This window comes from Clytia hemisphaerica, unplaced genomic scaffold (genome assembly GCF_902728285.1).
Source record: "Clytia hemisphaerica strain Z4C2 unplaced genomic scaffold, Clytia hemisphaerica genome assembly, whole genome shotgun sequence".
Lineage (NCBI taxonomy): Eukaryota > Metazoa > Cnidaria > Hydrozoa > Leptothecata > Clytiidae > Clytia > Clytia hemisphaerica.
Window position 1 is genome coordinate 179,869 of NW_027103311.1, and position 21,117 is coordinate 200,985.

The following is a 21,117-nucleotide window of genomic DNA, read 5'->3' on the forward strand; positions in this document are numbered from 1 at the left end:
CATATCGTGAGGAGGCTTAAGTGGTTCGTCTCTCAAGGAGCCTCTGCATGTGAAACACTTCCGGACCCTCCTATTTGTCCGTTGGCGAATCAAAGTTTCACCTGATTTTAGAATGAAGATTTCATCCTGAACAAGTTTCTGAATGAGAGAAGAAAAAAATCAATTATTATAAAGTCTATTCACGATAAGTGTGCACTCTTTTTTCTTTTACCTAAAACTTTTGAAGGAATTCTTCAATCTTTATAAATTTGGTATCATTGAAAAGAGATATCAGTGAGTGGAACAATTTGAAATAAAAAAATCTTTAAAGAAATTCTAAAAATGAAGTTGAAAATGAAGAAGAAAACAATGAAAATCTTGTAGAAAAGTGCTATAACTATAATTTTCACTGAAGTGAATCCTTGATCATCGAACGTCATCACTGTGAAAAATTTCTCAAAAATAAATATTCAGTCAAAAGATATCAACCAAAGTTATAAGCTGATTGACGTCTAAAAACGCTGTTTTCTGCTGTTTTTTGGGGTCAATCACTTATTAACTTTGTATCATAACTTATATTGTAATAATTATTTAGTGAAATTTCTTCACGTGTGATTACTCCCAAGATCAAAGAATCTCTCCATTCTTGCTGACCGCGCCACAGGCTTCGTTATAGTTGATACATTAGTATTCAGGGCTACTTCGTACTGTTGTACATCAATGATCTTATAAATTATCAAAAAAGCAAAAGAGTTTTTATCCGGCCGACCACATGAGAGCTTTTTTCCTTGACCCGCACATCCGAGAAACACTACATTTTTTTTTTCGCCTTAGATACCCGGCTGGTATGATTCATTTTGTGATTCATCTTTCTGAAATGTTCAACGCTGAAAAAGCTATATCTTTCATCGGGTGAGTGAAAATTGCTTTTAAAACTACAGGAAATCCAAAGGATATAGTCTTCTGTCGTATTATTATTTTTTGTCATTTCTTAAGAGCAAAGTATCGAACCGACCTAATTAACTACCACGGTGGCTGGTCAAATTTCACACGCTAAGCGTAGTAGCAACAGGTATAATTATTCTATACTCGGCCATTACATTAAACTAAAATAAGATATTGCAAGAACTTACCTTTCCGCAAAAATAGCTTATTTCACTGAGGTATTCTGTCCTGCCGCGTATGCCCAAACAAACACCGTGATACCACTTGACTGGTTTGCAGAAGTCACAACAAACCTGGAAAATTCAAAAAAAAAGAATTATGATGATGAAAAATAGATAACTAATGAAAAATAACAGAATAACCTGAATAGAGGTCGTTTTACACTATAGGGAAGAATCGATTAACACTTTGCAGGCTGTGGATCCCAGAATGCGGTAAATTTTATTTTTGACATGGACACGGGAATAGACTTTGAGGATTTTTGGTGATTTTTAATGATAGGTAATAAACATACCAAACATAAGTCTATCTTAAAAAAAAACTTGAAACCGTAAACCACTTTAAATACCCAGAGGTTATGTGAGGGTGATTAAAGAAGTCAGTGCCAGTGACTGGATTAATGGAAATTGTTCAGTGGTAAAACTTTCAGTTAATTCACTAAATGATATGCTTTTGGTCCACTAGTTGCTAATTTTCTTATAAATTTGATGAAAAAAGACAAACAAAAACTGGTTAAATCTCAAAGAAGTCATTTTATGTCAAATTTTAATCTTTGGGCAAAATCCCACAAAAAAACAATTTTGAAATTTATTTTTAAGTTTATATTAAGTTTATGTCAAAAATGATGATTTCAAAACTTAAAGTGTCATTACAGAAGGGCCTCGCTCTTTCAGAGAGCTGACGTAGACTAAACTTATTGTGCACTTGGTTTCTTTTGTGCATTACTTTTTAGGAACTCAAAAGTTTATTGACCAAAGTAGTAGTGAATCGGTTCAAGGTTATAAAATATCAATCACATAATTACCCATCTCCATTCTTTCGGATTTGATCCAAATCGTTTCGACGGTGGGGGAGACGTCCTGTCACATAAGCGGCAAACTTCACCACACCAGTCGTCGTTACCTATAGCAATACATAAATATATCGAGTTGTACAAGTTCTGATAGACATTCGAAGACTGCCTCAATCCCAAAATTCTCTGGTACGAAAATTCAACTGTTATTGATAAAAAAGGATTGACAAACTTTAATTGGATTTAATAGTAGGCGATGGTTATTGACATCGAGTAGTATATTTCAAAAGAATTGGCAACCCACACATTTTGTTTAATTTCTCTTGAAGGAAAAAAATATATAATCAAAAGTAATACCTCGTTGAAAAGATAATTCTGAGTTTAAAGCTTTAAAAGGTTTCATTGAATTCGAAAATAAAAAATGAAGATTTTTGTTAGTAGCCAAAATATTTTAATTTATATTTTTCTGAAACTTTGGGTATGTCTACCAATTTTTCATATCTTTCTTCAAAAAAAAAGTTCAGGCCTCCAAAGTAGGCTTAGAATGGTCAAAAACGGGCCAACAGAGGCAAAATGGACCAACTTCGGAGGCCTGTACGAACGTTTCTTTTGATCTGAAATACATATTCTAAATCAGCGAAGTTCAAAGCGTCAGAAAAATATTTTGGCCAAGTTACCAATTATCTTTTCAACGAGTTTTACTTTTAATTGTATCTTTCTTTCCTTTGAGAGCAACTAACCGATATGTGCGGACTGCCAATATTTTTGAAACAACGTTTATCATGTTATATCATATTTGTATAAAAAACGTAATTTATAGTTTACGGAGAAGTAGTTGGCTATAAGGCTGAGTGATATAAAGACTTTCTGAATCTATCGGGTGACTAAAAATTTCCTCCAAAAAGCCACCCGAAGTTTGATTCCAGCTTCGAATGATCTTGAGTTAGTGACTTTGTCTTAGACTAAAAGATAGTAAAATTAGAAAAATGATAATAAATAGTCATACCTCCAATTTCTATCAACGTAATGGCAATTTTACGACGGTAATCACGGAGCTCTTTTGGGGGAAGTTTTGTTGGTAGATCTTCTTCTTTTAGCATGGCCTCGGCAAACTAATGAAACATAGAAACAAGATATTGACACCATGACAAGAGGTATGGAAAACTCCGTAAAATTGTTTGTCTATTAAATCTTGATGAATAATCTTAATGTAAAGAAATTGCTAAAAGTATTATAAAGTATTTTAAACTCGTATATTTACAATCTTCTTATCAAGTTATTCTGCTGTCATGATCTTTGGGAATTAAACATGTCGTTTTTTAGCTTTTTTGGAATAAATTTACTATAGAACGAACCTTAAAAGAAATCGTAAGCTTGATATGCGAGCCCTTTATATACGGGCCCTTATACATATAATTTACAGATTCGAGTTTAGTATCGTGCATCCTAGGATTATTTTTTAGTTTTGCCTGGGAGAGCTTGTGATGACATCATCAGAAAACCTTGATTCGTCATAACTTTTGATAGAAAAATAATAAAAGCATGTCTTGTAACTAAATTTTAATAGGAATTTCATGCTCTTTCCATTGGTATTTAGATTTTACAGATTTTAAAATAAAGGCTAACTCACCTTCAGGCAAAACACTCCGCATGATATGATGTCTTTCTGCAAGGCATGTTTTTTACAAACAATTTTCCAAGTTTGGTTCGCATCAAAGTTTCTTGTCATAAATGCTCTAGAGTAAAATAATTTTATTTTTTATAAATAAAAGGGGCAAATGGAGAAGAGAAAAATAAAATCAAAAACACGTGAAAAAGGATTAAAATAGGTTTAAGCGAAGAAATAATGATATTTTTTAGTAGAAATTTCTGGAAACTTTAGGATTAAGAGGATAGTAACATTCCTTAAGATGTAGCTCGTGCAAAAGTATTATGAACGGGTGAAATCATTTTCTTCGGGACTAACAAATTATACATCAGTCAATATAAATCGTTTTGGATATAAACCCAAATGGAAATGCAAAAATCGCAATAAAATACTGTATCTTGGTTTAAAGGAAAATATACAGTATTTGAACTTACTCCCAAGCTTGCTTGGTTTCTGTCAATAGAGCAGAACTCTCACCAAATGGATCTATCATACAAATGACCTTTTCTTTTGGATAAATAACCTATAAAAGAGTATAATGAAATGTAGCAAGTGTGCCTTATTCAATGCCGTGAGTTACAGAGAAACAATTTTTCAATTTTAATTTCCAAGTTGAGTGAATTGGCTAAGTTAAATTCTAGTGTATCACTTTTTGCTTCACTGGGTTTAATAGTTATGACCAAAATACTAAGAAATGAATTTTCGAAAAATTTCAAAAAAAACATTGAAAATTTGTTCCATTCACCAGCAAAAACACTATTACAATTTTTCAATCAAAGAGGTACACAACAATCAGAGGTATCAATCAAGGTTTTTAAAATGTTCTCTCACCATTAGACGCCAGTGTTTATCAGTGGAATACAATCCCATCAGGCGAGAGTTTGAAAATTGTTTCTGTGGTAGAAAAAGCGATATAGATTTAGAAAAGTCTTCTTTTTTTTTGGCAGAGTTTCAAAACTATGATTACAAAGGTAAGATGTAAATTTTGAATTCTGAAAATTGTCAAGACTTTTGATTGATAAATACCTTTTGATTAGGAATCAGATGATTCATCAACTAATAAACTAATCAAAAAACAGTACGAATTACTACCGTTCTGAAATTGTAATGTTTTTAACTATAGCAGTGATATAACGATCTTCTAGATATTCGTTCGCAACAAAGATTAAAAATTAAAAATTAAAAATCATAATTACTTTGACTCCATCAGGCATTGAGAAATTAGCGCATTTCATTAAGGCACTCATCATTGCTGTCTCGATATAGTTGGAAATCGGTATATTCTAGACATAATAAAAAACGTTAAAAATATTTCTTGACTTGATAACGCAATGCTCATTTAAAAGGACATTTAACAGGTTGATCTTTTTTTCTGTGCCCTCTTGTGGTGTTAAAAACACAAAATTAGGTCGTATTTCTAAAACAAACGCATTCGATTGAGGAAAAATGGAAAACAGTGATTCTCACGTTTCGGGTGAAAAGAAACTTCATGTATGAATCAATGATCGTATCATTTAACCAATGTTTTATAGTGTCCTTGATTTGGCCAGAAAACACTGCATGGCCATATGGTTTGCATAGTAAGAAGCTTTGTTTCGTTTTCAACGCCTTATCAAGAGCTAAAAGAAGAATACATTTGCATGAGATAAATAACGAGAAGCTCAATTAAAAGTTTCTTTCCAGTTCTTTCTCAATGAGTTTTTTATTTTTACTTATTCTTGCAAAGAGTCAATAGCGATAAATGCTTGAATTCTTGATATGCGTCAAGATGACGATAACCGGATTTTACCACTGATGTGCTTCTATTTGTTGCAATAGACAGTGGTAAAATCCCACCTTTTTTCGGATATTTCTGTTAGAAAAATACCTTACGCATACCAAGAATTAGGAAACTTTTGACGCATTGAAAATATTTGAAATTTATGAAACAAATTGTGAAACATTTCGGCTTTAGATACCTTCTTTAGGCTGCAAATCTACGAAGCATTCCCCTCCATGTGCTCCTAAAGGAAACGGTGGATTGAATTTGACCAAATAATTCTGGAGTCAACATCATCGCAGTCGAGACAATTATGGAGTATTCTATCCAGAGAAACCATTACACTTATAGCAACCCAATTCAAGCACCGATTCTTAATCCACGAAGGATCAACGCTTTATTTTACTATGAAATCAGAGACACTAAATACTGTATGGCCTGTATTGCCTCTGAAGAGCAAGGAGAAATAAAAAGATATCTCGTTAAAATATCTAGTTATGTTTCAATCTCTCTCACACACCAGTGAATATTATGCGAATCGTGTTTAATTAAGTTTTGAAATTAACAATTCACCATATTTTTTTCTCACCAGAACTTCTCCGGGTTGTGACATTTTCATTAGGACATTCATGCTCTTCTATGTCATCTCTAAAAAAATTCTGACTTGAAAAAGCGTAGCAATAAGTGGTAACACAATTCTAGGTGTTAATGATCGGGAAACAAGGAAAGAACACAGAGTTGAGTCGTTTGACCATGACGGAATATATTCTGCAGTGTCATATCTGCTGAAGTGGCGTAGTACAGCCTTAAATCAGAGGGCGTATACTAGAGGCGATTTAGCCTCGAAACAGAGAGCGTATACCAGAGGCCCTATACAAAAGGCGAGGCAGGCGGCGTGAACATCAAAGGCCCTAGGAAATCTAGACGTCACAATCGAGTGACCAACCACCACGGAGAGAGTTGTTGGAGAGTTGGGAGGCGGGGAGAAAACGATCGAACACAAAGTGGGTCGAAGATGAATGAAGAACACGCGGGGTATGGGTACAAAAACATTCCCGCAAAGACTAGCGAGAGTCGCGGGCAGTCTTCTTGTTTTCCGCCATTGACCATAATCTCGCGCCCTTTCCCCGAAACTGCGATTAGAAAACATAGTCAATCCATCGATAGATGATAGGATATATCGTTAATTTTTTATACCAGCGTTGATAATCTATAATACTTACAGTACAACCTTCTGAATCTTAGGAGGTGTCACAGTAATATTCTGCAAAAAGAATAGAATCATGTAAAACGTCGTACTTTTATATTAGCGAGGTTAAGCACGGGTTTATTTTAACCGTAAAGTGCGATACCGTAGGCCTGTACATAAGATTTCACTTGCATGGTTTGCTTTGGCAAATTATGTACGGACCTACGGTATCGCATTGAACGGTCTAAATAAACACTTGCTTGACCTCTCTATTGTAATTCTCTAATAACTTAATTTGAGATTGAGCTTCGATCTCCATTGTTTCATAGTGGAAATTCATGAAGGTTAAAGTTAAATTAATTTCGTTTTTCTATGATTATATTACTGATGCTTTGGATCTTGTTTGTTGAGCAATTAGAAATTATTAGCTTTTGAAAAACTATATTACCTCATCTATAACAATAGCCTCATCAATATCTATGAATAAAAATGGTGAAGAATTACAACAACGTTTCACAACTTTATCCGTTTAGAAAATATAATCAACAATTTTCTCCCTTTTTCACAAGAAAAATAACGAAATAGCAAACCTTTAGCATACAGTAATATGGTTTCATCGTCCACACTTGTGTTTGATTCAGTGAAGATATCTAAATCTTCATTCTAAATTAAAATTATTAGAGTTATCGAAGAAATTGAAACAAGAGTGTAACTTTATTTTCCAGCCACGTTGCTTTATTTGAAAGCTTATGCAAGACTTTCATGATACTTAATCAATCATATTTAAAAAAGCTCTAAAAACTAATTAAGTTATTCAGTTTGTATAGAAGTGTAATTACCGGGTCGATCGTTTGTCTCTTTTCGTTTGCGCTTTTTTGACTAGCTGAAAAAAATCAGAGCAATGTATCTAAGAATCAGAAGTCTGAAATCATGAGGTCTTGAAATTTTGACACAAGGTAGAGAACCTTTAGTGGGTCCAGCATGCACATTTTCAGCGCTGTAGCGTTTGGAACGATATCGTTGTTTGAAAAACGTGTAAAACAAAGATCAGTATTTTACAGACCAGAATTGGAAAATGCATAACTCTATCAATATTGATACTATTGATCTAAAATTTGGTACAGTGGTAAATATTTCAAGAATAAGATTTTTTTTGATGACTTGAAAATTCGCCATCTTGAATTAAAACTTTTTCCTTCGGGAGCAAAAATATATGGACGAATTATCCTGTTAGTTCAAATGTACACCAATTTTTAGACTTTTTAAGATACCTTATTGCCTTATTTCAGTTTGAGCTTTAAAGGTCGCAGTGTGTAGCAAACATATGGTTATAGAGAACAGGGTATAGTAGTTTTAATCGCTATGTAGAATATATTCTATTCATTAACAAACCTTCCTGAGCATTAGTAACTCTTTGCACTTTGCACGTTGCACTGTCTGGAAAAAAAGATTTGAAAATATACATTACTTCGCGAAAGGAAATTAATCGCACAAATATAAAAACGATTATAATTTTTTTGCAAGTTAGGGCACTTTGATCTTATTTAGATAAATTGTGCTGGATAAAGGAACCTTACAGTCATGTTCTAGATGAGTCAGTGTCGTCAGAGTTGGAGGGATAAATTTGTCTTTCTCTACATAATCTAAACGCAAAAATAACGCATTAAAAAGCCATTTTCGGTGAAACAAACATTTCCAAGGTTGAGACAAATGGTTGAGAGACACAAATGAGAAATAATCATCTTTGATTAGATCGGTGCTAAAAGTAAGTATCACAAGCGACTTTCAGCTAGAGGTACTTTGAGGCGATATGTGATCATGAGATGGCGATCTATGCAACAAACAATCATGTGAGTTTTTCGGTACCTTTGCCAGCATTTGTGAATTCAACTTTCTTCTTTTCACCAGTCAGATCTAAAACTAAAATTACATTAAAATGCAAAATCTTCAGTTGGTTAAATAAGTCCGTCGTAAAAAAAAAGACTGCGACTTTGATGAAATGACCGCAGTCGAGATGATGGATTAAACTCGCCGGCAACAGGAGTCACACTCCCACATAGCAATGCAAAGGTCACAAAGTTCCAGGCTACAGTCCCTGCTGATAATATCTGAAAAGTTAAATTTTCTCCATCTTTGGATGATTTATTTTTGTAAAAGTGGTATTTATAACACATTTAAACATAAAGATGTTTAAGATAGACTTCAAGTGGATTGTGTATCAACATCACTGCATCATTCCCGGGCTCATTCCGTAAGAGTAATTATGCTCATAATGAAAATACCAGAACAACTACATTTTGAAAGTGAATAATGGTCAAAGGTAAGGGATAATAGAACAAAATTTTTAAAATTCACTTACTGTACAAACAATATGATGCATTCAAAGTTTGAGGAATTGACGCATTTGAGACATTCTTTACGTAATGATGATTCTTTCCATCATAATTTATCCAGCTATTTTCAACTTTGATGATTGCTGAATAGTGTGAACTTTTGTGTAAGGAAATAGCTTTCGGATTAAACCTGAATTGACAAAAAATAATTACATACTTAATAGCAGAAAATGCTTAAAACAGTATTCAAAAGTTTGATATATTGGCAGAAAAGGTAGTGTTTAGAAATAGTTAGCCCTATATAAACTCATACGGAATAATGTAATTGGAAAGTTTTAAAAATCGAGGTATGAAACATCAAAATTCGCCAACAGGCAGATTTTCTAGACCTCAATTAAGTAATTATCATAAATAAGAACAAGTACTTCTTTGTTTCACCATCACAATCAATGTTGAATGACTCAGGAACTTCAACATCGTTTGCTAGCGATTCGATGTTGACTGGCAATAGAATCGGATTGTTCAATATCACTCGCTTTTTCACAGTCTTGTTCCCATTGCAGTAATGTTTGATTTCTCTACAGTGTTTGACAGAAAATCATAAATTATTTATCATTAAGAAGTGGTCATTAGGTATACTATCATATATCGTATATACCAGGTGACCCACAAAAAGTTCCGACGTTTCTCGACGTCTTGAGGCCAAACAAATGTCCCAAAGTGTTTGGAGTTTTAAATATCTTAACTTACAATTTGAGTAACTAATTTTTAGATTTGACCTACCAGTTTTCAACTTAAGTATGGGCTTAAGTCGAAATTCACTTTTTGGAAAGTGTAAAACTACATAATAAGGGATATTGAATTCATCCCTTTCAGTGCATATATACTATATGAATGGTTCTAAAAAGAGATTGACTTCAAGCCTTTCGCTTTGATATTCAAAGATTTTTACCCTGTGATGGTGTTTGTTGAAGGGAAAGTGTCATTTGTCGGTCCTCCAACATTGGCCCTACATTTCCCAACACTCTCATTTGTAAACCAATTTTGCATAGCTTGTTGAATTGATTCCCCTGACATGACCACTGGACATTCGTGATCGTAAACAATGTCGTTTCGTTTTGGGCAACTTGCTCCATCACATTCTGTAGACTTCACACTATCAAAATTTTCGATCAAAAATGGACTAATAAATAGACGAAATTCTGATTCATAGAAGCTGACAGAATTATCAATTCCTGGTGTGATACTATTTATATGGGCTGTAATCATTCTTGCGCCGTCAAAGTCATTGTTTTCGATGCGTTCTAGAATCTTTTTGAAATTTTCCCCAAGACACTGAGATAAAGTGTCTTTGTCGACAAATTTTAAAATTGAAAACCATGTGTCCAGTGGACTAGTGTTACAAAATTTGTAGATACTGTTGTTTGCGCCATATCGACCACCATATCTTGGGAGAAGAGTTCCATTATAATTTATTGTTGATTTGGTGTTGAGGCATTTTTCGTTGTTTCCTTTGTGGCATTTAGAAGTACATGGTAAGTCATTGAGGAAACATTTACAAATCTTAGTTCGGCAAGCTGTTGTACATCGGCAGAATGTATGATCCTTTCCAAAGAACTTCAAACAAGCTGCATGTAATGTTATTTTGGTGTCTCCTTTTCCTGTTACATTGCCAGGAAACTTTGCAAGATCAGATGCAGTAAATGTTCCATTCAGAATGCCATACTTGCACATAAGTTTGTATCTTTTCTGGCCATTTTGTTCAGATTTAGCTAACACAATACATGGAAGTCTTTTTATGCCACTGCCTCTCAAACGCTTTGGGGCTTGAATTGACACATGTTCCTCTACCGAAAAACATGCCAATTTTGTGCCCTTTGATTTGGCATGTTTATTAATCATCATGACTCGGTTCTTTTCGAGATTTTTGTCGACCTTGTCCCTCAATTTTTGACGCTCGTGTGAAACACATTGAAAGCTTGACTCGTCATTCTATATAAGAACTAAAACAATTTTCAATATGCTGTGTTATTTTGTTTTATCCTCTAAAATTAACAACGCACTTGAAGGAGAGAAATGCCTCTTCTCTGCTCCAAAGTGTTTCAATTCTATTATTATCAGGCTTTTTTTAGTTTTGTATTATCAGTGGGGTGTTTTACACCACCCTGCTTAATTCTTTATCTTTATGATTATGAACTTGAAACTTGGCAGGAATGTTCACTACCAAAATAGGAACTCATGGGAAAATTTGGAGTTTGTGATGTCATCGTACATGCGATGAGGTCATCATAAAGTTTTCACCTACCACTGACCAGCGAAAAAGTACAATTTACGAAAATGCCATTTAAATTGGAAAAAGTTAAGGTTTTTCAGTTCTGTTTTGATTTTCTGAAAGCCAAAAGGAATATCTTCAATATATTTGTCAGTATAGCACAGTATAGCATTAGAATTGAAGCTTGAAATCCACTTAGGGTACTTTTGGCCCTTTTTGCATGAAAAAAAAACAAGCTCTTTTCCTTACAATAGTTGAGGGTTCGGAGTGCATATTCATTACGGTGTCATGGTATGGCTCTTGCTCAGGTGAAAGACCTTCGAAGTTTGATTCATCATCCTAAAAAAGAATGTATTCAGCTTTAAAATTATGTAACATCGTTTTGGGTGAAAATTATAATTTTTTTCAATTTTCAAACTTAAGGTTCCCGTTTGCCAACAACTTCAATCCTCACCCCCCCCCCCATTATGTATATTCAAAATTATCAGCACAATAAATGCTTTCAGTCTTGAGATCAAATGCCACCAAACCTTCCCAAGCTAAATGACCTTGCGTGTATCAAGGGGGCTTCTAGTTGGCTAACACTTCTTCCAATTGCTGACAAAGGCTACGACCTTAACAAGGAGCTTTTCTGGGATCTCATCCGTATTCGTTATGGGTACCAACTGAAACGACTACCAACGGTTTGTGAATGTGGCAGTCCGTTCGATTTGCAGCATGCCCTATCTTGCAAAAAGGGGGGATTTGTGTCACTACGACACAATGAACTACGAAACACCATTGCACTGATGCTTAAAACCATCTGTAAAGACGTAGTAATCGAACCAGCCCTCCATCCTCTGACTGGTGAAGAACTCCACGAAGTTTACAATCAACGTGTTTTGGAGATCGAACATGGCTCGTTCACACCTCTGGTCTTCTCCGCAACCGGCGGCATGGGACGTGAATGTACAAAATTTGTTTCACGCCGAAATGATGGCGAGTAAACAAGATAAACCGTACAGTGAAATGATTACGTGGATGAGGCAAAAGATATCCATAGGACTATATAAAGCTGTAGGTATCTGCCTACGCGGGAACAGATCAGTCTTCAGTAAAAAAGACTTGAACATTAATGAGGATATTACAACAAGCCTCTTGACGACCAACATTAACATTTGAAAAAAGAAAAACATATATATTTTTATTAGATTCAACTTTTGTGTTTTATCTTCAGTTTTTTTACTTTCAGATATTAGGAACACAGGAGTTCTTATATTCACATATTTTTTTTTTTTTTAACTGTACATTTGATTTGAAAATTTTTATCCTGTAAATTTGTATATATATATATATAGGCTTATTTCACCAGTCAACTGTAGTTCTGGATAATATATTTTATTGATTTCTAGCGGACCAAGGACTGCAGGTCAGAGGACGAGGGTTAAAATTTTCTCACAAGCATTTCTGTTATTTATCAAAAAGTTGTATTTTCATTACTGCGTCATGTTCAATTTTGACTCTCTTTGCATTGATACCAAGTGCACTAAGGCGGTTTGGCTTCTGACCAAATACGGTTTCATATGGTGCAAACTTCGAACCTTCACTGACAGTTGTGTTCATACTATCTAAATTTGACAATGAAGTACCAAATTTTTAAGGGAAGGTGAAAATAGTAAAATAACAATACAAGGCCTGGCTACTATACTACTTAGAAAATACATAAGAGTCGACTATGAATAAGAAATATATTGAGTTCTGCTACTGTTAGGAAACACCTTGACTTTACTTGAACATTTCAAACTGACTGGTTTGTGTAATCATTTCTACCTTTTAGTTACAAAGGTTTTGAAAATATGTAAAAAAACCTTTTTTAGCCATCATAGTCATCAAAAAGCTATTATGTTTAGCAAAATATCATCATGATATAATTCCTACAGGCATATTGTGAGATTGTTGAATTTAGAAATTAAGTGATTTACATTGAATTTGTGGTAGCCATTCAGCCCAACAGTTTTGACCAGTTTGGATCTTGAAATTGCCTATTTTTGTTCGTATTGTAGCATTTCCCTGTTCTACTTTCCCTGAAAAACAAGTTATTAGCTTTGCCATCAGAGGATAATTGACTCATCAAAAAGTATAATCGTTTGATAAAAGCACATCACAAATTTTGGTATATATAATTTAATAAAATTGGAAAAGTACTTCTTCAGTTATAAGCTAAGCCAACTTCTCTAAAAAAATTAGAAAAACACCTCAAAAAGATTTCACCGTTTTTACTGAAAATAACAGTAAATTGTGATTTCAAAACCTTATGACACCAGAAATACCTATCGACATTTTGAAAACTAATAGACCAAAATCTAAGTTAGCCTTTCCACTTTACAATGAAGAAGAAACTAGCTTCTATAACCAATTATATTGTATGCCTTGTCATATATACTTTTTATTATTTTATAGGTGTAAAAAAATGAAAATAATTACACATTTGTTACACACCTAGCATAACTTTAATAAAAACAATAATATGTAAATTTGATCTTTCTTAATCTTCAGACCCGAAAGGCGTATCCATTACGTTCAGAAAAGGTCAAATACCACTCCCCAGACTTAAGGCCATAACTCCTGATCACTTGATTTCAAAGGGCACAAACCAGATTCTTTTAGAGAGAGAATGAAAATATCTTTCCAACGGTACCAAAACCATTGTTACAAGCTTTTGGTTTCAAAAAAAAAGGGTGGGAAAGGTTGATGGTTTTCTCTTGGCAATTTATACGTTTCGAATAAAAACATTCATTTAGCTTTTTACCTTGGGACTGGGAATGCCTTGGAGATCCATTTATTATTTGGCAGTGACCAGGCCACAGCACAAGGAGTGCTTTAATAATGTTATCGATAAATTCAGCACCATTATCTGAAATATAAATTATAGGTATGAACACAGTTCTAAATTATCACTGACTACAAGCTGGAGCAAATAATCCTATTGTTCATTTTGCTGAATATATAAAAACAATAAAGTGATTGGCTATCGATGTAAAAAGAGAAAATATAACAACTAAAAATTTCAAAGATCTTATCAGTCATGAATGTATCTGAATGTATCCAGATGTAGCAAACGAAAGAAAAAAAAACTAATCTTTCTTCTTATTCACTCTCATTGTATCATCAGAATCATGACTGATACCAAAAACTAGATACCTGACTGCATAATCTTTGGCAAACCAAAGTATTGGAGATAACGAATTTTCATCATTTTTGCAACTTCTCCTGGCTCTTTTGATTTCAATGGAAATAAGGCTCGATAATTTTTTACGTGTTTTTTTTTCACTTTCCGCAAAGTGAATTTTGACTTTAAAAGCTCATAAGCATAGAACAAGTTGGTCAAATTTAAAAAGTGATAGCTCAAATTTTAAGTTAGGATATCTACTTTCTAAATATCAAAACTCCAAGCACTTTGGGCATTTTTTTCGGCCTCAAGACGTCGGGAAACGTCTGAACTTTTTCGTGGGTCACCCGGTACAGAGAATCTTTTTCAGATCAGGCAATTTATTTCTCACTCCCTGAAATCCCTACGCTGACAAACTCATTAAGGTCTATTGTAACCATATTAAAAAGGAGGAATAAATTATCTTGTAACTGTTGTGGAGCAATTAATTATTAGGCCGTCACGTTCTCCAAAACAACTATAACAGCTGTTTTCAATTTTCTTACGGGCACGGTAAACCTCTGAAGACCATCTGAGGAAAAGTCAATTCTACAAAAAGAATCTTGTTTTGTGCCTTAAAATTAAAAACTAAATTTTCCTGATAGTGATATGGCGCTCGATTCATAAGCACAATCAGGCAACTTTGTTGTCATTCCTTTGTTGTCAGTCCTTTTAACACGGTCTTATGATTTTGAGATAGCATATCCAGGCGGTGTCAACCGAACCCTATCAAACCAATTTTCGTTATCGAACCATCGAACTTTATCGAACAAAATCGAACGATAGCTGTTCGATTACCGAACCCGATCGAACAGCTATCGAACTTTACGAAAATTTCTTGATAAGTTCGATTTAGTTCGATGAGTGTTCTTTGTTCGATGAAGTTTGATTGATATTCGATGAGTTCGATGAAAGTTCGATGTGGTTCGATGAAAGTTCGATGTGGTTCAATGATTGTGTCGGATTGATTCTACTTTTCTTTACCTTTCAGAAAATTACGAGGTTGTTTATAATCAAAACACAGGCATCGTATGCTTCACTACTCATTATTGATCATTTGAAATAATAGAGATGACACTTTCTTTAAAGAAAGTAATAAAAATGTAAAATTTTTTTTTTACAAATTAACGACCAACAAAGAGCTTGTAAAAGCTCCAGCTTGTCCCATCCGATGGGATAGATATAGGATGGCCCGCAAGAATACGCCCTCGGAATATAAATACAAAATTCGGCGGCAAGGTATAAATCGATTTAATCGAACCTCAATCGTATTCATCGAACTGCGATCGAACTATAATCGTATAATCGAACAGTCATCGAACTTTACGAAAGTTTTCCCGGTTCGATAGGTGTTCGATTGGGTTCGGTAATCGAACAGCTATCGTTCGTTTCGATAGGGTTCGATTAAGTTCGATTAGTTCGATAATCGAACAGTTCGATTGACCCCATCCCTTTTTAGTGTGGTGGGCAGAAAAACAATCACAAACACTTACACTCGTTATTCTCGGATCGAAAATGATAAAAGCCTCTATATATATACTACTTGCAGTTCACTCCCGTATGGAAAATCATATTAGTATCTTTCTATACATACTTGCAGTTCACTCCCGGATTGAAAATCGTATTGGGTTTCTCTATATATACTTGCAGTTCACTCCCGGCACGGAATTAATAAAATCGTTACACATTAAATTTTCAAGTGTTAATTATACGTATAAATATACATCTGCCCCGCACTTCCCTGATTTCAATTTCAAGCCTCCAATCCTTCTTTTGTATTGAAAAACAATTAACACTCGAAAATTTAATGTGTAACGATTTTATTAATTCCGTGCCGGGAGTGAACTGCAAGTATATATAGAAACTAAATCATATTTTCGACCCGGGAGTGAACTGCAAGTATATATGTAAAATACAAAATATCAAAACTTTCATTGTATCGTGGTTTTTAAGACAAACAAAAATGATTTTATAAGAAAACAAGAATCATTGAGACGATAATCACGATCACGTTCTATTCTATGCAATATTCTTATAAAAAATAAATATTTTCTTATAAAAAATAAATATTTTTGTATTTTCAATTATTATTATCATAATGATATTCATTCACAAAAGCAATAAACATAAAATTATTGAAACTCCTCGCTAAGAGCTGTATTCGTCATTGTTATTTTGATCGTTTGTCATTATGTAATCATTTTGCCAGTGAGGGCGTTTTGTTGGTCGTTTTCTTCTGTTCTCTTAATTGGAGATTTCCTTTTCTTTCCGCGTTTTGGTTTTGATATAGACGTACTATTAATAGCTTTTTCTGTTGTTTTGGTAGTGGATTGAGAAGCTTGAGATTTATTTGCTGTTTTGAGTTTTCTCGGTTTCGTTTTAGTTGACGATGGAACTTTTTCGGATTTTTCCTTTGATTCATTTGCAATTGGACCTTCGCTGACTTCGTTAGGCTGAGGAACAAAAAACAAGTTATGAAGATTCGTTGATTTACTTCACAGGGAATACACAGATAATACTAAAAGGTAAAAATAAATACTTCTTCTAGAATATCATCTAGGGATCTGTTACCCATCTTTTTCAATTTATAAGATCGAGGCTTGAAGATGTTCTTCTTTCGAAGGGTGATATGCGTAGGATCGACATTGATATTAGCAGGCTCTTCATGAACATTTGGTAGGGCAGGGTTTCCTTTTTCTGGCGTGTCAACGTCCACACATTCTGGCGCCGTAAAGTCTTCGACAAGTTCCGTAACATTCATATCCTGGTATGATTTAAGAGAATAAACATAAACAAACTTATACAAGGTCAACTCTGAGACAGGGGCATAAGAGCATAAGAATAATTCGAATCAAACTGGTAAGCAAATAGCGTAGTAGCCTTCCCAAAACTTATAAGAACTAATTGTTTACCACCAAATAATCCTCCCCGAATTCATTTATGATATAGTCATCGTGATCGAATTGTGCCGTGTCAAAAATATCTCCGGTGACTGTTAAGTTTATTTTTCCGTTGTTGACATCATAGATTTGAACAAGTTGATTGAAGAACGTTTCAAGCATGTTCGTTTTGTGGAAATGATTGCGCCAAATAATTTCACACAAATGTGCACTGTATATAACAAAAAAGGTACGTATTAAAATTCTAATTAGCTTTCACATGCAGCTTTTTTCATGAATAGGAATGGAATGAATAAATTTTAATCCTTACACAAAGTTCTTTTTTGATGTACCATTAATTCTTCTGAAGTGTGCTTTTGCATGAGCCCATGCACCATCGATTCTATTCGTGTGAATCTCTATCGTCTTGCCCGTTGCCATATTTTCGTACGTTGCTTTAAAAGCTTCCTTGTGCGAAACAGAAAAATGCTCATATCCATGCTCATTCAAATTACCATAGGCCCTCAAACCGTCCGAGCAGATTATTGATCCTTTGGCAACATGTCTCTTGATGATTGGAAGAAGTGTTTTCTCTGTTCGATCGTGTACTGGAAATAGGAGAAGTTTGTTGGTTGAACATTCGACCATACCTGAAATTGAATGGCATGAAATTATATAAAGAAGGGGTTACGACACTTCTTGGATCCCCAAAATGGAACACCTTTATGGACCCTCTTATGGACCCCATTATGGACCCCATTATGGACCCGTTACGATTGCGTAATATTCAAGAAACATGATGTAATTCTTTATACGGAATAAGTATTCGAGAATAAATTTAAAGGGATAATCCAAAAAAAGTTCGAAGTTGGGAGGGGAATGAAAAATCTTTCGTGTAATTCTCCTGTAATTTCTTCCGTCTTGTATCATACTTATATGAAGGAAATTTTCTGTTTTGCTATGCCAAAATTGATTCACAAATGTAAATACTATACAAGAGTTTTTCTATACACAAAGAGATTGTGAGATGAGAAGATATAAACAGTTCTTTTTTGTTTTCCTGTGTTCTTTGTGTTTCATCAAGAGCAGATGAACAAAATAACAAATAGTAAATATAAAAGCATAAAACATTTTTTGAAAAAAATAACATCACATTACAAAATTCCTGTATATACTGTCGTATTAGGTTAGGTTTTGACCTCATCAACAATATTTTAGCTTTTCCTCCTCTTCAACAGGAAATTGAATTCACTTTGACGAGATTCTACGCGATTTCCGAATTTTCCTAGACTCGAAGTCAATATCAAGTATTTTTATGTAGATAGCACTTACTAGATCATTATTTCTTTTGTATATTCTCTAAAACTTCGATTAAGACCTAAAAATTTCTTATTTAATCACTTTCCGGTTAGGCTCTTCCTTATGACTTTGTTTATTTCTCAATTTAGGTTCTAACCTCATTAACACACCTATTTTTGTTATGTAACTAACTCATTTATCTTTATTTTTAGGAATAGGGTTTTGTATAAATAGGGATTATTTTGTTAGGATTTTTAGTTAGGTTTTTCGCTTGCGAATTACAAGCAAGCATTGCAAAAATGTAAGTTTTTACTTTTATTCTAGTATGGTGATTGTAAGAGAAAACTTATCTCAGGGAATTTCATTCGTGTTAATTCACTTGTATGCACTCTACCCTCTGATCCGGATGACTCTTTCTGTTCTGAAACTCAAGTAAGTTCAGATAGAGGCTCGGACTCCCTTACACCTTTCGTTTAAATATAGAACTAGACTTTTCGGTCATGACTACGTATAAAACTTTTCAGTGTTTTCAGAGATATTTCGAACCATTATTCAAAAACAGTTTTATGAACTTTGAAAATAGCTTTTATCACTAAGGACAGGTACGGCCTCGACATGGAGGTTCTACCGAGATTGTCATACAGGCCTATCTGTCCACTGAATCCCTTTCTTTATGAGTGCAGTTTGAAATTCTCTTTATCTTTCGCTTTTTCTCTTGTGTCGAATGGGACACACTTCGCTTCTGTTGATTACTATAATCAACATCTCTCTTCTAATTGACGTGAAGTTTTAATTAACGAAATTTCGAAAAATATACTAATTTGCTAACTAATTAATTTTGAAATAACTGATGACGAAGGCAGGATATATGTGAGAGATATAATCCTAACTAATTAACCTTGAAATAACCGGTGACGTAGAAAGAACGTATATGTGAGAGATATGTTCTGAGAGATACTAGTATAATTATCGTACGATCGATTGCTCAAGCACTGAGGGGAGTCCTTGAGTAATTTAAAAGAATTGAGATGAAATTTGTAAATATTGGATACCTAGGGACGGGTCTACCCCTAGAAGCCCAGGGAGGAGTGATGCCCCTGGAAGCCATTTCACCCCTTACTTAAATGGAAGGATGGTCCCATTACGGCCCAGAACTCACATTCTGAGGTTAGGATGGAAGCCCTCGACGGTTGGAGTTGTGGTCCTCCATACCTTGTTAAAGATATAGGTACCCAATGTGTCTTTAGCATAGAGGATGTATTTTGAGGAGAGGCATGCAGACAATAAAAGAGAAACGCTATAGCAGATAAATTAAACGGTTTATTTATTTTAGATTCACGGATATAACACACTAATGTCAAGTTACGAAGAACTGGAAGTGGCTCAAAGGAACGCGTTGAGCGCAATCCAGACACACTTAGGACAAGGATTGGATCCATTAACCGAAGAATATCGTGAAATAAATAACCGACCACACTTAACAGAAGAATCCAATCCCAAGAACGCAGAATACTCTGCTATCATAAAACGAGTACAAACTCTAGAAGTGCATATAGAAACATTGTCCACTGAGAAGAGACAGTACGTCAATACCCTGAAAGACGTTAACGAACAGCTTGAACAATACGTCAGGCGTGGTAGGGATACACAAAAAGAGACAGACGAAATCCCCACGCTCCAAGCAATAGAGTCCCTTAAAAGAAGGGGAATTGAACAAGGAAAAGCAATATCTGACGAGTCCAAAAGAATATATATTGGACTAAAGGAAGTAGAAGAGGAGCTCTCGTCAGGAGACTACTTACATTCCATAGAGTTGAGAGGGGATATTGAAAGACTCCTAGAAACTCTCCAGAAATCTGAATGCATCCTTGGTCAGTTTGTACATAAGATTTCCAAAACCCGAGACAACCTCGAAGAAAGGATCTTATTAGAATCCTCAGACCCAGTCACTGACGTGGGAGGACTGTTTTTTTCTAAAACGCCTCTTCCAGTTGATTGTTCTACCCCACTATTCCGTAGAACACGGTTTGAATCAAAAGGGAAAGAAGATCAAAAAGCCCAAGTTGAGGAACCGAAGAGAATGGATTCAGTCCTAGATTCGGTTTCTGTTGCTGCCTTGTTGGCAAACAAGGTAGACATCTCATCACTCCCCAAATTTGGAGAGAATCCGAGTGATGATGTAGTCGAATTCATTACCAAACTTGATATATCGTTGTCATTTTATCAATTAGACGACAAACAGAAAGCAAGGGTCGTCCCTTTACTTCTAAAGAAAAGGGCGTACACCTTTTATTTTACTCTACCGTCCACAGTGAAGGACAATTACAGAGAGCTAACAAAATCCCTGCGTAAAGAGTTTGATGCTCCTGAACTGAAGTACAGGAAAAGACAGGAACTCCACGGGATCAAACAAAACGGGGATACCATAACGAGGTACCTGGAGAGAGTAGAGAGGCTCTCACAAAATTTACAGGTCGCCGACCAAACGAAACTGGATATAATGATTGCAGGTTTGGACATCCCATATAGGAACTATATCCAAATGAAACAGCCAAGAACATACAGTGATGCCACACACGCATTACTATTAAAAGAGTCGGTTAATCCACCAAGAG

General features: G+C 34.6%; 1 protein-coding gene and 2 long non-coding RNA genes across 3 annotated transcripts; 1 reads left to right on the forward strand and 2 right to left on the reverse strand.

Moving 5' to 3' along the window:
- Nucleotides 1–3,577: 3,577 nt before the first annotated feature.
- On the reverse strand, nucleotides 3,578–4,466 carry LOC136813171 (uncharacterized). Its single transcript, XR_010847443.1, has 3 exons — nucleotides 4,416–4,466; nucleotides 4,019–4,107; nucleotides 3,578–3,672 (listed from the first exon to the last, which is right to left on the reverse strand). It is a non-coding gene; the product is annotated as an uncharacterized lncRNA (long non-coding RNA).
- Nucleotides 4,467–4,617: 151 nt separating this feature from the next.
- LOC136813272 (uncharacterized) lies at nucleotides 4,618–7,708 on the reverse strand. The gene is made up of 9 exons (XM_067069786.1): nucleotides 7,655–7,708; nucleotides 7,123–7,195; nucleotides 6,981–7,009; nucleotides 6,567–6,607; nucleotides 5,933–5,991; nucleotides 5,543–5,587; nucleotides 5,052–5,203; nucleotides 4,781–4,867; nucleotides 4,618–4,680 (listed from the first exon to the last, which is right to left on the reverse strand). The coding sequence occupies exons 1-9, from the start codon at nucleotides 7,706–7,708 to the stop codon at nucleotides 4,618–4,620; spliced, it is 603 nt and encodes a 200-aa protein (XP_066925887.1).
- Nucleotides 7,709–16,615: 8,907 nt separating this feature from the next.
- Nucleotides 16,616–18,070, forward strand: LOC136813179 (uncharacterized). The gene is made up of 3 exons (XR_010847445.1): nucleotides 16,616–16,849; nucleotides 17,352–17,453; nucleotides 17,724–18,070. It is a non-coding gene; the product is annotated as an uncharacterized lncRNA (long non-coding RNA).
- Nucleotides 18,071–21,117: the final 3,047 nt, after the last annotated feature.

What these genes read in the sequence shown, in the direction of transcription:
- LOC136813272 (XM_067069786.1), bottom strand. Translation starts at nt 7,708, where the DNA reads ATGGCGAATTTTCAAGTCATCAAAAAAAATCTTATTCTTGAAATATTT. An exon ending in AGGCTATTGTTATAGATGAG is followed by an intron (nt 6,608 to 6,980) that starts GTAATATAGTTT and finishes TTCTTTTTGCAG; the next exon opens with AATATTACTGTGACACCTCC. An exon ending in CACAACCCGGAGAAGTTCTG is followed by an intron (nt 5,588 to 5,932) that starts GTGAGAAAAAAA and finishes CGTTTCCTTTAG; the next exon opens with GAGCACATGGAGGGGAATGC.